General features: G+C 35.5%; 1 protein-coding gene across 3 annotated transcripts in view; it reads right to left on the bottom strand.

Annotated features, from left to right (window-relative positions):
* The window catches only part of LOC140752168 (uncharacterized), a 36423-nt gene that overhangs the window by 2623 nt on the left and 15273 nt on the right, over positions 1-18527 (bottom strand). Inside the window, exons 14-21 of one of the 3 annotated variants that reach the window (XM_073086362.1) lie at positions 17929-18142; positions 16678-16821; positions 14204-14972; positions 13108-13388; positions 12258-12445; positions 6956-7063; positions 3764-3950; positions 3635-3678 (exon numbers count right to left, since the gene is read on the bottom strand). In XM_073086362.1, coding sequence (XP_072942463.1) covers positions 3655-3678; positions 3764-3950; positions 6956-7063; positions 12258-12445; positions 13108-13388; positions 14204-14972; positions 16678-16821; positions 17929-18142 — 1915 coding nt within the window. In that variant the 3' untranslated portion in view covers positions 3635-3654. Of the gene's footprint in view, positions 1-3634; positions 3679-3763; positions 3951-6955; positions 7064-8013; positions 9692-9776; positions 10599-12257; positions 12446-13107; positions 13389-14203; positions 14973-16677; positions 16822-17928; positions 18143-18527 lie in introns of those variants that run through there. The other 2 variants (XM_073086360.1, XM_073086361.1) reach the window with 2 other exon arrangements.

Here is an 18527-nt window from a genome sequence, read left to right as displayed (position 1 = left end):
CGATGTTAATGAAATATTTGCTGTTCGTAATTCAATGGGAACAGCGAGATTGCCGAATCTATTTTGTACTGCTAGAGCGGCTGCTTTTTGCCTTTTTTTTCTACCCACTGAACCACAACATTCCAGCCAAACTCTAATTAATGTATTACTTTCATCAAATTCTAGATGTACCAATTTCCCAACAGCACCATTGCATAGACCAGTATTGCATAGATCAGTAACGACGATGTTGGTTGTAATAACATAATGCTTTCCAACAACAAAAGTAATGTGATAAGGCAGTCCTCCAGTGTCAATAACAGATTTTTTATGTAATTTAAGTCTAAAATTAGCTTCTTGCTCAGTACTTTTAGCGCCAATAATGACGTCTACGGATGTTGAAAGAACTTTGTTTTCACATTGGATCAAAATCAAATTGTTATAGGCGGCAACATCTTTATTTTTGAAAAATAAACGAACTCCATCAGGACATAATGTAGCAACATCCTCTTTTTTGAAAAATCTCGATTCAATAAGTTGAAATTCATCCTCATCTAGTACATCTCCATTACCTATTTTTGTCAAAACTCGTGAAAATGCAACATTAGCTTGTCTCATTACTGTGGTAAGTTCATAAAATTTCAATTTTCGCCATAAATGCGGTCCAATCATGCTCGTTCTGATTGTCTTGTAAATTGGTGTCGATCTTACTGGTGGCAATTGACGTAAATCTCCGATCAAAATAACATCTATACTTCCGAAATCTGTGTTTTTTCCTGTTATTTGTTTTAGACGATTATCAATTTTATGTAGAAGTTCTGCACTAACAATGCTAATTTCATCAATGATCAGTACTCTGACATATCTGAAGAGAGATCTATACAATTGCAACGTTTCTGATGACAGAGGCAAAAGTTTTGAAAGAGAAATTTTGAGAGCTGTATAAACAGTTGTACCATCAATAGCCACGGCAGCTTTGCCGGTTGAAGCACATGTAATATAGGTATTGCAGTAACCATCATTATCAGTGAACCTATTGTAAATTTCCATAATCAGTTTGATAACGAATGATTTTCCCGTACCAGCTGGTCCCGTAAAAAAAATTTGAAATGGTTCTTGAATTGAAGTTTGTAAATGATGAATTATACTCATAAGAATATCTCTTTGTTGATCATTGGCCATTCGCATTAAATTATAGAATTGTTGATAATCCATTAAATTTTCTCTTTTTTTAGCTACAGCGCCAAGTTTATGCAGAGATGCATTTTGTAAATCAACGTTAGCAGTTGAGTTTGGATCACGTAGCAATAAGTCGTAAGGATCTCTTTCATGCAATATATCAACCGCTCTTAATAATTCTTCGTCTTCTTGTTCTTCATCGTTTTCTCGGCACAACTGTCTACAAATTTCTAAAGTTTTCTCTATGTCCAAATTTGATTACAATTCTTTCCTACGTTCTATTATCGTATCTTTGTTGTCCTCGTATATTAGAATGAACTTATTTTCAGCAATAATATCATTTTCTTCACTTTGAAAAGGAACATGCAACAGAACTATCACGCCTATAATCGTTGTAATTGTCAGCCATATCATAGTTCCTGTATCTTATTATTCTTGCAGTATCTCTTTTAGTGTAAGTCCCCTATGTATTTAGGTAATATTTTGCAACAAATTGTGCTAACGTTACATCGCAGAGTTCTTCAGGTCGTTTCTCATACTTATCAAACCAATTCTCTTTCCAAATGTTCGTACAATCATCATCTAAAGCTTCAAGTTCCTTCATAGATTTTCTAATTCTTGCGCTGAACGCGCAAGAAACGCGTAGGAAATACCGTTGGAATGTAGACTGTCACCACCGATGACTTAGCCATAGGTTCTCTTAATAAATACCTAGCAGCTTCTTGTGCCGGCATTTCAACAGACTGAAGTATGTCAATACTCATTTTTTTCGTGATATCGACAATGTCGAATTCTGGATGCTCGTCCATTATGTCAATTATTTGTCTTTGCAAATTACTAATCCCTCTATTATGCTTATTGACATATTCAACAACATATGTTGCACAAGCATATTCATCTAGTATAATCTGAAAATCCATGTTCGATTTCAAATGATGTAATACGAATGGATTGAGAGTGTTGTGCCATTTTTCTGCTGGTGTCCTTTTAAAGAATAATTTTGGTCTATTGATACCAGCACGAATAATATTGTAGTAATGATTATCAGAAATAATACCATTATGCGAGTAAAATTCATCAAAATTCGTGTAGTCAATATTTTCAAGATTATCTCAAAACAAACTCTTATAGACAATTTAGTTAAATTGTCTTCAATTGACACATGTTCACTTATTTCATCCATATTAAATTGCGAAGTACGTTCATTGCCGGTAAAAAAAGATTCATCGATTTTAATGTCATGATAAATATAAAGAGGTGTAGATACTAAATACGACAACCACTTTTTAATTAGGCTCTTATTAATAAGCCCGTGGACATAACTAGTTTTGTGAATCAACTTCTTTTTCAAATCCACCATTAACGTGTCTCAGTCTACGAATCTGCATGAACGGTATTCTCGGTGAAATCAACCGTTGCTCGATAAGGTTTAACGTTGGTAAATGTGATGGAATTTTCGGATGTGCAAATCCATTGTAGATTGACATTAAAGAATTTTTTTTTCTTTTTCCAAAGATGTATAACACGTAGAGCAGACTTGAACAATTTCACCAGGTATGTAATTCTAAAAAAATCAAATTCGTATTATCAAGATGTAAAAAGAAAAATATAAAGTGAAAATAATTAAAAGAAAAAAATTACCTGCAGTATTGTTTTCAAAATACTTTCATGTTTACTGGTCGACATTTTCAAGTCTCTTTTCCACCATAGTCTGTCGCAAATAATACAAGAATGACCAAATGAATTACTCGTAAATTCTTTATCAAAATCAATATGACTTGTACTGTGTTTACGGTAATTTGTATAAACTGGAATAGTACCATCAACATTAAAATCCATAATATTTTCACCAATTCGATCTTCTCTATCAATCTCGATTTCATTTTCATGATTGTTATGGTTATCTTCGGTAGGATCTTCATCATAATTGTCACGCAATAGTTGAATATTGGCATCAACATGGGCTTCATTTTGGGTAGCGTCTTGTATTGTCTCCAATAAATCTGATACTTCATAAAAAGGTGTGAAAGGTTGTTCACGAAGATGAAGATGAATCCAGTTTTGTGTATCATTCGCTTTAAAATGACAAAAGATAGTGTCTTCATTCGTTGTAGTAATGTTGTAAAAACAATAATGTACACAAACATTTTGATTGTACATTTTTGAGAATAAGTACAAACAATCCAAATCTCCGAATTCATTAGTGCTTGATAGAATGTTATATGCTTTTTGCGGCAGGAATTTAAATAGGGTGAATCGCGTAATTGATTTCTCAAGTCACAAGTCTCGATTTGAAGTTGCAAAACATTTATGAGCGAGTGGAATAGACAATTACCATCGCCAGGAATTCCTGTGTTACTGTGTAGAATAACTTCAGGAGTAATGCATTCATTACGCTGTTCATAAATATGAAGTTGTTGGCTGTGAAATTGATTTTCCTATAGCGTAACACTTTCTATATTTTCAACAGCTCTACCTTGCATGACATTCTCTTCATTACTGCACAATTTTCTTCTTTTTCTGTGAAAAATGAGGAAATCGTAAAGTTAAATAATATTGAGGCATATATTATAATTTGTTTTTAAATATTATTAAATCAAATTACATATCCACGTAGGGTTCTTCCTGCTTTACGTTGACGAAATTCTCTTTGACGTTCAGCATTTGTTTTTGGTACTTTTTTTTTTCCTTCATTTTTCTTCAACATTTTCTGACGCTGACAATATGCCCTTTGACGTTCACGATTTCTTTTTCTTTTTAGCTCTTTTTTTAGCTCTTTATGCTTTTCTTCTCTATAAAAAAAAAGAAAATATCTAGGTATAAATAATTAGGTATTAATAGTGTAATTACACACCAAAATAATTATTCATTCAAAAAATTTGAACAAAAATAACGATATTAAGAGTTTGATCATCGAATTTCGCGCAATGTACATTTATATAGATATAATATCATATATACTTTCTCTGCGCGACATTAATGTGTATTACCTATACATAAAAAAAAAAAATAAAAAAAAGAAAAAATATATAAAAAACAAAGGTACTAAATAGTACACGTGCTTGGTTTAATGGTTTCTGTTATATACATAATGAAGAATGAATTTACACACATAAATATATACATACATATTGAGAATCTAAATTGAGAATTTAAACTATATGTGTGTGTATATATATATATATATATATATATATATATATATATATATATATATATATATATAAAAGAGGGCTACTTTTAATATCGCTTATTTTAATATCAAAAATTTTGGTTATCTATATAGCAGTATTATATATAAATTAACAAAAACAAAAAATAATACTGCATTTGTGATAATAATAATAAAATGAATGTATATAGAGTACTAACTCATTTTCTTTCACTACTTTTTCGTGACTTTCTTCATTAATAAATGCACTTTGTTTATTCATATTTAAAACACTTTTTACACAAATTACACGAGTACTTATATTCACTGTTGTACGTAGATGACAAAAAATACCTATACACCTATATACTTTCTCACAAACAGCTGATTACGCTAGTTTTCCAATATAACCAATGCCACCTAAAGGCGGGTTGCTGAACTAAAGAGACAAGCGTGATATTTCAAAAAGTAATTAATCCGTCAACTGGCGTGTGCGCACCGGGGCGCACAGATCGCTACTAAAAAGTATCACCGCTGTGCCGGTCGGAGTGGGGGGTGTTAGGTTTTTTTCGTTACGGAATTTCTGGTTTCGGTCTCCACGCTCAAGGCCCGCGATAGAAGCTATGCAATAACTTAAAAAAAATCGGAGTACAAACGCAGCCAAGGTCATCCTTACTAATATTATAAATCCGGAAGTAACTCTGTCTGTCTGTCTGGTTGTCTCTTCTTCACGCCTAAACCAATGAACCGATTTTAATGAAATTTTGTACAAAGATAGTCTGAGTCCCGAGAAAGGACATAGGATAGTTTTTATCCCGGAAATGCCACGGGAACTAGGGATGGCGATCTAAGATCGATTAATCGGAGAATCGATCTTTTGGACAAAAAAAAACTATTTTAATCGATATAAATAAGGATTGAAACGTAAACTTTGTATTTGATCAAGATGATCTTTAGCAAAGTTGTTGTCCAAGAGCCCACGAAGCTTTCAGAGTTGGTGCGACCAATTTTCACTAGATGGCGCCACTGGTATTCCAATGAAGGTACGAATTTTCAGTTTTATGTATGTTAGTATATCATATTATTTTCTTTTAAACGCGGGCGAAGCCAAATCAGAAGGGTCAAATCAGAGTCAGGATAAAGACAAAAGTCATTTTTTTTTCAACAAATCCACGAAGTAAACGCAAACTGGCCAGTACACAGCAAACACCACAAAACAACATAATAAAATGCCATAAATCGCCATAAATCATAGTGGCGTTTTTACCGTCAGTTGTAATTGTACGTTTAAAAATTAAAAACACTCTTACGTTGTTTTATTAATCCAGAATTTCAACATAGCTTATGTTGGTAAACATGTTATTTGGATAATGTGGTAATATATTTTTGAATACAATATGATAGGAATATAAAAAAATACTATACGCTATTTTAAAGATTTCCTCACGAATTATACACAAAATACTGCCATCTGTATTCAAGTTGACGAATGAATTTACTATTTATTTCGTTACGGAATTTCTTGATTCGCCGCGCTAAAAGCTCGCGATAAAAGCTATGCAATAGCTTAACGCTCAAAGCCCGCGATAAAAGCTATGTAATAGCTTAAAAAATGGTTTATCGGATTAGGAGCTACAATTACATTACAATTATTGTGTGTTTATAACACATTGACGTTGAAGCCTTGTATTCATTAGGCAACATTTGTTTATAAACACTGTTTAACAGTGTTTATCATCATCTCTGTAAACAGTTTATAAACAAAGGTGATGAAACATTGTTTCTGAAACATGTTGCTGTGCTCCCCACGTTGAATGGGGGGCAATACGAAACATTTAGTTTATAAACAGCAGTTGACAGATGTGGACGTGTGTTGCGCGTGTTTATAAATATCGAAATAGTGTGGTTCAACGACCAGATTTCGATGCTCATAGAGCTCTATCAACAGTATAATATATTTTGGGATGACTCAAATAAAGAATATAAAAATAAATTTAAAAACTGACGTTTGGGCCAATATTGCTGCAGAATTGAATATTTCGCAAAAGGAGGTAGATACCAAGATGCATATTTTACGCTCACAATATTCCCGAGAAAATAAAAATGCGATGCCCTATGATAAGTATGAACGAATGTATTGAAAGTATTGAGTAGTTAGTAACAAATCAGGACTCGAAGATTACGGTCGTTTCATTTTACTCGAATCTTAAGCATCTTGCATCACAAAACAAAAATCATTTATTTCTATTCACACTTTTATGAATTCTTACGTAAGCAGCAGAGAGCATCACTACCTCCTCGGGCATCATCCTAGCAACATGTGACAAGTGTAGACTGCAAAGTTTCAGAAACATTGTTTGCGGTAAACTTGTTTATAAACACGCCTTAAAAGTTTATAAACAAATGTTGCCTAATGAATACGAGGCTTAACTATCCAACTTAACAACACTCCTCCTTTTGTGTCATCCGTTAAAAATAGAGACAATAAATTGAAAAAAACGTGCGGCACTCGGGGACTGCTGCGGTAAAGCTATTGCATTATTATTAAATCAAATTACATATCTAGGTAAGATTTTTCTGTATTACGTTGACGAAATTTCCTTTGACGGTTAGGTTAGGTTAGGTAATGTAATATTTGGTATTTACCTCGAAGAATCATCCGCCTCGTAATCCATTGAGGTGTGGGAATTCACAGGTTCCTTTGGAAGTTCTTTTTCACTTTCGGAGTATTCGGAGTTTCGTTGCGTTTTAGGTCTGAAAATAATGTTTGTATATTGTTTAAATAGTGACTAAAATCATTAGCTATGGTATTCTAACGACAACGAATATAGATAAAATTTCATTTTTGTTTTAATATTGTTATGAATGCATCCGGCACGATGGCCCAAAATGCATGAATTCGGCTCAAAGACCAAATGTAGGATTCGTGCGGCCGATAGAGCAAATAAGGAACCGAATGTTCCTCTCTTCGATGGACAGGATGGTCGTGTCCCGAAGAAGGTTAAGTGGACTGTATATACGAAAATAAGATGCAAAGTGCTATAGGGTCGCGCACTCACTCTTGTACTAGGTATAAGGCACCTTCAGTTCACCCTAAGCTCGAGCTAGCTAGTCTTACCTTCGGAATGGTCTACCAGTACCAGGCGTCGATCTTACAGCACGTTGCACCGCGAACAATGAATTTAACGTGAATTTAGAAGGAACGCTACGAATACGAATAGTGGCTTCTAGTAACGACAAAATTGCGCGAGCGCGACCGATGACTCCGAAGCTTCTCGAAAAAGTAAAATTCACCGGGACTTTTACTTTTTACACCACCGCGAACGACACGACGAATACAATGATCTACACTACACTACACCTAATTCTCCCTAACAACAGGAGTGTTAAGCGTTGCTGTGTTCTGGTTAGAGGTAAGATGTACTAGGTAAAATGCGTACTGAGTCTTAGAAGTACGCGTCCGTCTAAAGACTTATTCCAAAAACATGGTCCACGAGTATTTTTGCGTCTCTAGTTTAATGACGTTTCCATAACTAGTGTAAGGGTATATTTTTATTACAATACTTTTTAGTTAATTTATGTTAATAAGAGTCTATTTAATTGCTGGTGATGTAGCAGGAAACTAAATAAACAGAAAGTAAGGTATTATGTTTTTAGAAAAATAATGTCATGGAATGAATTGTCAGAGAAAATAAATAATGGAGTTGTAATTGAATCTTTTATTATACAAAATAGTATTTCAGAAATAATGAGCTTACACTAGCGTATAGCTATACTCTTAACATTGAGATCTAGTAATGGAGTATTGTTACGATTTATGAATTATTAACGTCTATTAAGCCACAGTAAAAGGATATATACAGTATTTTATCTTCATACAAACGCACGAAACGCAAGCCACGCCTACTCGCCTCGAGGTTGGTATTCACTTGGTACACGAACAGTCGTAAAATGGCCACGGTGACGAGCGGGTGATGTGACGGTTTTTTAAGAAGTATATTTTTTTGTTTCAAGATACTTAATCTACTCGGTACTACTACTAAATTAGATTAGTTTTTAATTAATATAATTTGATATTAAAAAAAATACGTATGATTGTTGTAATTTTGGTTCAGTAGACAGATGTTAGAGTTTGTTATTTGAGGTTATCCCTCTTCTGAATTAATAGAATAAAACTATTTCTTCGACCAATTTACAACTTATATTATTCCCGCGCAAAATAAAACTCGAAACTGTTGATAAACGAAGGGCTTGCTTGCACAACGCACGCGTCGTATTTATTCGTCGTCGCGCGGCGCTACAAAGGCTTAAGGCGTGGCTTAGCGGCCTTTCGGTACCCGTTTGTTTACATTTACCTTTGTTTGTTTGTTACCTTTGTTTACATTTTGGACACCTAATTATGAATCGGAGTATAGATTAAAATTATTATTAAATATTGTATTAAAAATTAAACTAAATATTGCATAATTTATGTTAATTTATAAGCTATCATGTCGAACATATTTCAGATTTTATCGTTGTAACTGTCAAGTACCCAATTATAGGAATAGTTTTTATTACGTAATATATACATATTAAAAAACATAACATGCATTTTCATTCAACACTTTCTATATAATTTACTATAACATTCATCTGTTTAAATAAAAAATAAAACATTTACAATCAAAAAATTAAAAAGAAAGTCAAGTATGCAGATGTAATTAAAAAACTGTAGGCAGGCAGCCCTAACGCGTAACCTTGCCCAGCGCAACCGTAGGTATCTAATTCAAGGTCAGGGCCGAGTTAAAATACTGTATATATAGGGCCGAGTTAAAATACCTTATACTGTGATTAAGCTTAGTTCATAAACGCTTTCGTTTTAAAATACCTACTCTAAATTAAATCGTATTGAATACTTGAATCAATTAAAAGTCAGTTATCTATATATAAAATTATTTACAAATTACTTAAATTAATGTTAAATAATTTAATATATATAGAACTGACTTTTATATAAAGAATTGTTACTATAATACAGCCTGACAGCATCAGACACGTTTTCCTTGCACCAAGCCTGAGTTGTATGCCTGAACTCAATAAGGGAGATATTATCGTTGCTTAGTTGAAGTCCATCGCCGATTTTTGTTAGAATCATCGAAAACCACTCATCGGTTTATCGCACAACACGAACCAGTGGGAAGTAATCAATGCTGCGCCAGAGAATTGGACCTCCTAATTGGTTGCTCGGCATAGTATAACATGGAGTTGCTCGTACAGGTGGAAGCTGTCTAAAATCTCCACATCATATAACGTGAATGTCTCCGAAAGGTTTGTCGTATATGCCAGTAATCTGCTGCAATCGGTAGTTAACTTGTTGAAGAATAGCTGCTTGCAGATTTTCTGTGGATAAGAGTTTCGTCACGTGAGAAGTCAAGACGAAACGCTGAATGAACTGTAGTGCCACCAAGAGGTACAGCGGCTTTACCTGTGCTCGCTTTCTGCTGGTTCTGTTGCTAAAGTTTGGCGTTGTTGGTCGGTAAATTGTCGTTGAGTATCAATATGGACGGTGATTAACTTTTGCCCTGAACGAGATGAGGATGTAGTAGTCGCTTCTGGAGAACCAGCAGCAATAAGCAAGTTAGCTTGGCGTAATCTGTTGTTGCGATCTTTTAGATTACGTGCTTCTCTAGCAGCTGCTGCCTGTGCAGGAGTTTTGGAAGCAGCAATCCGCTGTCTGTATTCACGTTGTATTTGTGCCCTTGTTTTTTTAGCAGCAGTTTTTGGTTTTACAATTGGCGTCGCAGAGGTAGATACAACGGCTTCTTGAACCTCTATGGGAACAGGAATTGCCGGAAAGAGTGACTCATTTGTGAGATTGACACGCTCATCAGGTTGATCTGCAGTGGTGGTAGATTGTTGTTGCGCGTGTTGTCGTCGACTTCTTTGGACATTGTTCGACTCTTCCCCTGAACGAGACGAAGATGTAGTTGTCGCTTCAAGAGAACCACGTGCAATAGCCAAGTTAGCAGCTTGGCGTAATCTGTTTCTGCGTTGTCTTTCGTTTTTTAATTTTCTCGCAGCAGCCGCCTGAGCAGGAGTTCTAGATGCTGCCATACGCTTTCTGTACTCACGTTGTCTTTGTGCGTTCGATTTTGCAGCAGTGATTATTGGCTGCGCGAATGGCGTTGCTGAAGTAGACGTTACAGCATCTTGAACCTCCATGGGTTCACTCATCGAAGGTAGTGGCTCATTCGTGACATCCTCTGGTTCGTCAGGTTGTTCTTTCTTGGTGCAATTGTAAGCGGTTCTGCAAAATGAATCGTCGTTCTAAACAATTTAGAAAAAAAATCATAAAATTCTTCGTTCAGAAAATCATTTTAAATTAACAAAATACTTGAGTAAAATTTATTGCTTCAATTTCTACTCGACTGTTAAAATTTAATTTTTGATTTTATTTTACAATACATTTTGTATTGACATTATTTCTTTCAGCAAGTAAACTGAATAAAAGTTGTTGTTCAATTAGTTACTTAAATTAAATAATTTACAAATTTGAAATGAAAAAAATACAAAATACTTGAATAAAATTTATTGTTTCAATTTCTACACGACTGTTAAAATTTAATTTTTGATTTTAATTTACAATAAATTTTGTATTGACATTATTTCTTTCAGCAAGTAAACTGAATAAAAGTTGTTGTTCAATTAGTTACTTCATTATTTTTGTAAATTTAATTGTAAATTGTTATAAAAAAGTAATAATTTAGAATAATTTATTATAAGAATAAACTGTGATTAAATTATTGTTCATAAATCTTAAATTTAAAATTTGGAAACATCATTAAATTTTTTGTAACTCTAGCTTTTAAAAAGCCCGCCTCAATGTTTTTGATACAGGAGAAAATTGTTCCCTTTGACGGCTGGCTGGTCCAACCTGACATTTCAGACACGTTGTTATGATATGTGGAAGATTAAACATTTATGTTTTAATTTTTGGAAATCATAGCTACGCTCGATAATTATTTCGATCGAATAGTAAAGCCATTGATTTTTTGCTCATCGTGAAATAGTTCAGTTAACTTATTGTTCCAGTTTTGTCAATTATAGCATAACCTACATATGAAAGCACGAATATTCGACAATATATCACTGAACATATATTTAATATCGAAAGAATCATTACCTTTATCGCCGCAATTATCCTTGCTATATACAATTGACCCACATTCACTTTTCACTGCACGACATACTTGACCAAAACATGTAAATGTATTATTGAATAGCAGCACGCGAACGCAGCGCTCAATCAAGTAGGAAAGAGAGAGATGGCGAACGCTGCCGAACGCGGAGGCTGATTGTGCCTCTTTGTCGCTCACTTCAAGCATTAAATGGAACGCCTCAGAGCGAGGTAACGCCGCATGAGTCATGTTTTTTGGTGCATGCAGCCGGCTCCATCAAATTATAAGACGTTGTCACGTCAAAACCTATTCCGGTATATTCGTCTTACCTATAGTTCTGGGTTGAAGGATGTGGTAAGAGAGACATACTTTTTCAAGGTGTTCCAGCTTAATCCTCAGGCTTAGCTTCGCATCTTTGGCCGACCTTACGTAGGAATCTAATCTTATCTGTGGTCGACTACAGATGTCCATGGGCGGCAGTAGCTACTTATCATCAGGTGGACTGCATACTCGTCTGCTACTCCTATATTATAAAAAAAATCGCACAAGGAAAATCGTTAATCCGTTAATCGTTAATCGTGATTCCTGTGGATCCTGATGAGGAGAACGGGTTAAAATTATTAAAATCGTGTATTGTTATCGGTTCTTGATAGTTGTTTAAAATTTTAAATTAATCAGACCGTTCATAGTGGGTAAAAATCGAGTTCAAAGATTCCGTTACATACATACATACATAGATAGATACAAAACAAGCTAATAAAGACGTGGTAAAAATAAACAGCAGTTACCTCACTGTACGTCGATGTGGGAACATAGAGAATGTGTATTTAGCGAGGGCGGGGTATCCTGCCATAGTAGAGAGTAAGTTGGTACACACGTCGCACGTTGTCATATTTTCCAAAAAGAAATTTGTACAGAATTTTGTATTTAAATGCGTTAATATGGCACAACGCTTTTCCTTGTCGAATACTAGCTCCTGTAGAATAATAATAAAAAAAATATATTAATTTCAAAATATGACATAAACGAAAGAAACCAAGGACCTACATAATATCAGAGTTATGATTCTGATCGTTCGTTAAAGAAATAAATAAAGGACTGTAACTCCCTTATTGGCAATATTACCTTCACAATATTAGTAGAGATTGAAACTTAATAGGGTATGATCACGGATAGAGCTTCAGTCCTTGGTGCATAGAGTTATCATTGTTAAAAAGCAGTAACTACTTACCATTTTCAATCATTAAATTTTTGTATTAAAAAAATAGTAGATATAAATCTGGTTTTTCTATAATTGCCTCAGGAATTTAACCAAATTATTTCTTTTCCTACAAGTCTGTAATGTACTTACTTTGATAAGTAAAGATACTTCACCGCCTTGAAATTGAATGAAGCCACAGAAAGGCTGATTTGTCAGTTATTTTTTTAAATTCTTAACAAATAAAAAACAAATTTAGAAAAATAATACGAATAAATAACTAATACTGCGTAATTTACATAATAAATAAATATTTCTAATATTTTAGGGCCATTTTAGCGAGGAGAGGTGGCAGAACTTTTTTACGCAACTATTTCAATTGTCAAAAGTGGTTACATTTTCTTGTTAGGAGTGAGTAATCATTACTAATCTGTACTTACCTCAACTTTCCGCACCAATTTCTCCATGCAGCGCTCAATAAAATAATCCTTGAAGAGGCCAATTTCGTCCGCTTGTTCCGCCGTGAGGAATCCTATGAACTCCTTGTACAAATCGACTAAGTCCACATCGAATATTTTATACAGATCCTCTACAAGACGCAAGGGGTTATCGTAGTCGGGGTGGAATTTCGAAAATACTGCATGGACCCGATTTTTCACCCTATTATCCCGAATTGTTGCGGTCCTCGTCGTAACTTTTAGTTGAAACAGTGTCGCTGTGGCTGTAAGAATATTTAATATAACATGTTAGTCAGTAGGAAGTTTTTACATCTGTGAAATAAGAAGGAGGAAATTTTCTGAGTGTTTAAAGAAGTCGAACCCTTTGTGGTTCCACTCCGGAGGTAAATCCGCCATATTGATTTCTGCCTAATACCAGCAATGTTAAGCGCTGTTGTGTTCTTGTTTGAACGGTGTAGTTAGGGGGACATATTATCTCAGGCGTTCAACTTACTCGGCGGTGGACAAACGGCGTAACCGTTTATCCACCGCCACCATCACCGAGCTGATACCGATTGGAACTTGTCCATACACTGCCGTCACACGCGTGACAGCTGGACAAACGAAACCGACGATATCGGTCGCGGTGACAAAATTATCGCCGTCACGTCATATTAAAGTCGGCTCGAAATAATCTCGTTCTCGATATCGGTTCGGTGACGGTGGCGGTGGACAAACGAACTTAGGGGTAGAAACAAAACCATAGATTAGTAAAGATACTTCGACGCCTTGAAATGGAATTAAGCCACAAACGGCTGATTTGTCAGTTATTTTTTTGAATTCTTGACAAATAAAAAAACATTTTTAGAGAAAATTTACGATTAAATAACTAATACTGCGTAATTTACATATCAAATAAATAAGTATTTCAAATATTTTAGGGACATTTAACCACGGCGACGTGGCAAAACTTTTTTACGCAACTATTTCAATTATCAAAACTGGTTACATTTTCTTGTTAGGAGTGATTGATTAATCTTTACTAATCTATGAACAAAACGTGTAAAAAAAACAAATTCTTAATAAATTAGACACATACCAAGATCATCATCACTATCATCACACACTGTCTCATCACTTGATATCATCTCAATGGGATCTTTGAGTAACTTTATTTTCTTATTCAATTCACCAAAAATACATGTTGAGTGAATTTTGTAGTTATTTAGCAACAACCGGAGTCTATTAGTAACTCTCGGGTACTGTCTCCCTTTACAATCACATTTTCTCGGTTCATTCGAATGCTTGAAGTATTCGACTATAGTTGTCTGTCTTGTCCGACAAATCATTCTCAATAGAACACAACATGAGCAATGGTCTTCGGTTTTTTCTTTTATAATTTCAATTGGATCTTTATCATTACTATTTGCTTTGGTATGACTGTCTCTTTCTGTACTTTTTGTGCCTTGGACCGCATTGTCACTGTCGATACGTTCTTCTTTGTTGATTGATCCATCCTTATCGCCTTCTACCGGAGTGCATATCGGCTTCGTGTTAGTATCAACAGTCTTCGTCGAAACGTGTACGGGTACTAAGAAAGAACCACTGCTAGTGTTCAATACTGTGAAGATATTCGTCGCTACATACTGTGATTTTGTACTAGTGTTGTCCGCGTTATCGATAGGAACGTCGATTCTATTAATTAAGGGTTGTTCTGGCTTTGGGGGTAGAACGTTGAGTCGGTTGCAGGCGATTGGTTTAGTGAAGTCGATCGGTAGTGGTGCTTTGTTGAGGTTTTCCTTTACGTTAATGTCCAACGCGACGCCGCGTGGTGATTCCACACCATGTTTAGATTTATGGAGATATTTCTGAAATAAATAAAATTTAATTTTGCTATGAATTTACACCTAAGGGGCCTATTACACGAGAAATAGCACACGTAGTCAACAAAAAATCCGCCGACGATAGACGGCAATCGATGACCGACCACAATCGCGTCGTCAATGGTCGTCAATTTTGTTGCGGCCCGGCTAAAGCAACCGACGGCGACTATGGCCGACACAAACTGTTGCTTGTGATAAGCTCACCGTCATTTGTGTCTTATAGTCCGCGAGGTGTAAGCTTATCTTTGCATTAATGTGAGTGAACACAAAAGTAGAGTCAGATAGAAAACTTTTAAAAATAAATTTTATCATTTTTAGTTAAGTACATAAGTTGAAGAGGTATTCTTGTTTAAAAAATATGGTATTTTTTTTTTACAATATGCAATGAAATTAATTAAATAAACTTTGTAGTACCACATAAACTACTACAAAGTTTATTCTCCATATTTTTTAATTTTTAGGCTGTCTTCACATTTTTATAAGTTTCAATTTCATGGATTGTACAAATCAAATCAAATCAAATCAAAATTTTTTATTCAAAATAGGTTCTTTACAGATCACTTTTTGAATGTCAAAGCAACTACCACCACTTCACAAGGTGTTTCGTTATGGAGAAGAAGCGGCGAAAGAAACTCCATAACACACATCTTTTAAAAAAAATGTTTTTGACAATGTTACCTTAACGTAATGGTACATGTGGAGCTGGAGCTAATTCAGACCACACCGTTTTGTCAGTCAAATAATCACTTACTTTATAGTACGCTTTTTTTTTTTTTACAAGTATTAACGTTTCATTTTTAGTTAATTAAAAATCTGTCTTCACATTTTTATAAGTTTCTATTTCATGGATTGTGCAAGTATTAACGTTTCATTTTTAGTTAATTAAAAAAATGTGCTTTTTTAAATTACATTTCAACAAAAAAAAATTGATATTTTAAATTATTGGCCACATTCACGTTTATTTACATTGGATATCATTTTACTAAAAAATCGAACAATAAACAAAATATTAAAAATTAAACAATGTTGCTACCAGTACAAGAAGTGAGGAAGATGTACGATTGCCAAAAAGCAGTATAAACCGGTTTAAATCAATTAAAAGACGTAATCTGACTTCACACCTACACTATCCATGTGCACTCATACAAATGCAAATCTCAGCTTAGACCGCGCGGACTATCCCCCTCCCCGAATATTAATTTAACAACAACAACAATAATAATAAAATTCAATTATTTTCTCTCACAATAAGGACTTAATTTATAGACATTTAACAAAGGTGAAATAAAATTATCTGTAAGCCTTGCAATACAATTGTTGTACAAGTTTAGTGTCACATTTGAGTGACTATGGTTCAGTGATAGCTTGGTCATGAAGAAACTCTGCCTCTTGATCGAGGGGTCCAAGGTTCAAATCCCAAGCACGCACCTCTGATTTTTCAAAGTTATATGCATATTAGAAATTAATCATCACTCGCTTAAACGGTGAAGGAAAACATCATGAGGAAACCTGTATACCTAAGAGATTTGAGTATGTGAAGTCCCCCAATACGCACTTGGCCAGCGCGGTGGACTATGGCCTAATCCTTCTCATTATGAGAGGAGACCCGTGCCCAGCAGTGGGACAGTAATGGGTTGATGATGAGGGTTCAACGATATTTTAAGAGCAGTGTTGGTGATCGATCGCTCACCATGAACCGTCGGCTGGTGGTGGCGAGGTAGCGCAGCCACTTGCGCGGCACCTCGTGCTCGGGCTGCTCGTACAGCGTCAGCCGCTCGTTGTACGGCAGCAACGTGTGCTGCACCGGCTTCACTGTGCGCGTCGTCAAATACTTCTGCAACAACAACAACACAGTGGCGGATTAAGGTTGTCGGGGGCGGAAAGATGTAAAAACTTGTTTTCATTTTACAAAATAACAAATGTGTCATAGAATTATTCGATGACCTTTTATTTTTTTTCGCTGTCTGATACACATTTCATAGATTGTTTAGTTCTGACCCAAGGATCGGAGGCTCGGGGCGGTCCGCCCCCCCCCCTTTATGCCGCTAGAACAACTATATACAGATATTGTCTTAGCTTTTACAAGCTTCGCTTACCACGAAAGAGTATTTTACGTGTTAATCCAGGTCATAAACTATCTGTATGCCTAACAAAAGGTAACAACCATAAATGTATCCTCGAAAATTTTCGCGTCCGTAATTATACAACAAAAAAAATTAGTTTCAAATTGCAAGTTCTTCTTCACGTAATTAATTTTAGATTATTTTTAAGAACAATTATAGCTACATGGCAATATAAAAAGGGTGATAGAAAATGTGAATTAGGACGAATCAAACCAATATAATTATTAGCATATGTTCTTTTTAGCAGGTGGTAAAATCCTGCGATGTGACTTTAGAAGCACCACCACCACACCTATTTCGGCCTACTAACCTCTGTGCTCATTAAGTCACTAAGCATAAATGAGGCTGCTAGAATTGTATTTTAATGATTTTTGACCTATCTGTATTTTCGTAATTTAAAAATGTTGTATAGTCCGCGTAAAACTGCTAGTCAGCTCTGAATATAGAAATAAATCGCATCGCCATAGCAAATTGTATGACTACACCTGCGCGCAATAACTTCAGAGCGGACTACACTTTACTTTTCTCTATATTGTAAATCGAGTAGTTAGGCTACTCTGGTTCTAACAGCCTAAAATTATCCCCACCTTACTCTAATAAATATCCTGTGAAATAAAATGAAATGAAATATATATATTTTGTATAGGCCAACGGCGGCTTACAAATTGTCAGTTACAATATTTTCTTAAACTACTACCGGATCGGAACGCGACCTCTACTGAGAAGATCCGGTAAGAAACTCAGTGGACAGTCAGTTTGTCTTTTTTAATTTTGAAAGTAATCATTATCTTTTTCCCTTTTTTTTTAAATGTACTCACCACAATCGGATTACTCTTGTCATTCGCCTTCCTGACGTTCCTGACGTGCGTCATGAGGGTCTTGGGGCTGAGCCAGGGCAGCATGTGGCGGCAGATGAGCTGCAGCGTGGCCGTCAGCCCCCAGCGCTGGCGCGGCGCGCTGCGCGGCGGCGGGAACAGCGTGGGGTTCGACCACACGTACTGCCAGAACTGCTCCAGACCCAGGGCTAATAACCTGGAGACAGATTACGAGGAATTTGAAGGTTTTGAAGGTGATAGAACACGTTGTGGTGCGACAGGCAGGAATAGGTGTCCGGCTCCACCGCCACACCTATTTCTGCCTCATAACAGTAGTGCTGTGTTCTGATTTGAAAGGTGTTTTTTTTATAATATGGGAGTAGCAGACGAGCATGCAGTCCACCTGATGGTAAGTGACTACTGTCGCCCATGGACATCCGTAATGAACACCAGATAGGATTAGAATATATTCCTACCTGAGGTCGACCACAGATACGCCGCTGTGGTAAGGAAAAAAGGTGTGGTAGGGAAGACATACTTTTCCGAGGCGTTCCAGCCTACTCCTCTCTCCTCTCTCCTCTCAAAATTCTCGTGTCACAATG

This window comes from Epargyreus clarus, unplaced genomic scaffold (genome assembly GCF_041222505.1).
Source record: "Epargyreus clarus isolate Ecla_fem2 unplaced genomic scaffold, WU_Ecla_fem_2.2 ptg000024l, whole genome shotgun sequence".
Taxonomy (NCBI): Eukaryota; Metazoa; Arthropoda; class Insecta; order Lepidoptera; family Hesperiidae; genus Epargyreus; species Epargyreus clarus.
This window is presented reverse-complemented; position numbering and strand designations above follow the sequence as displayed.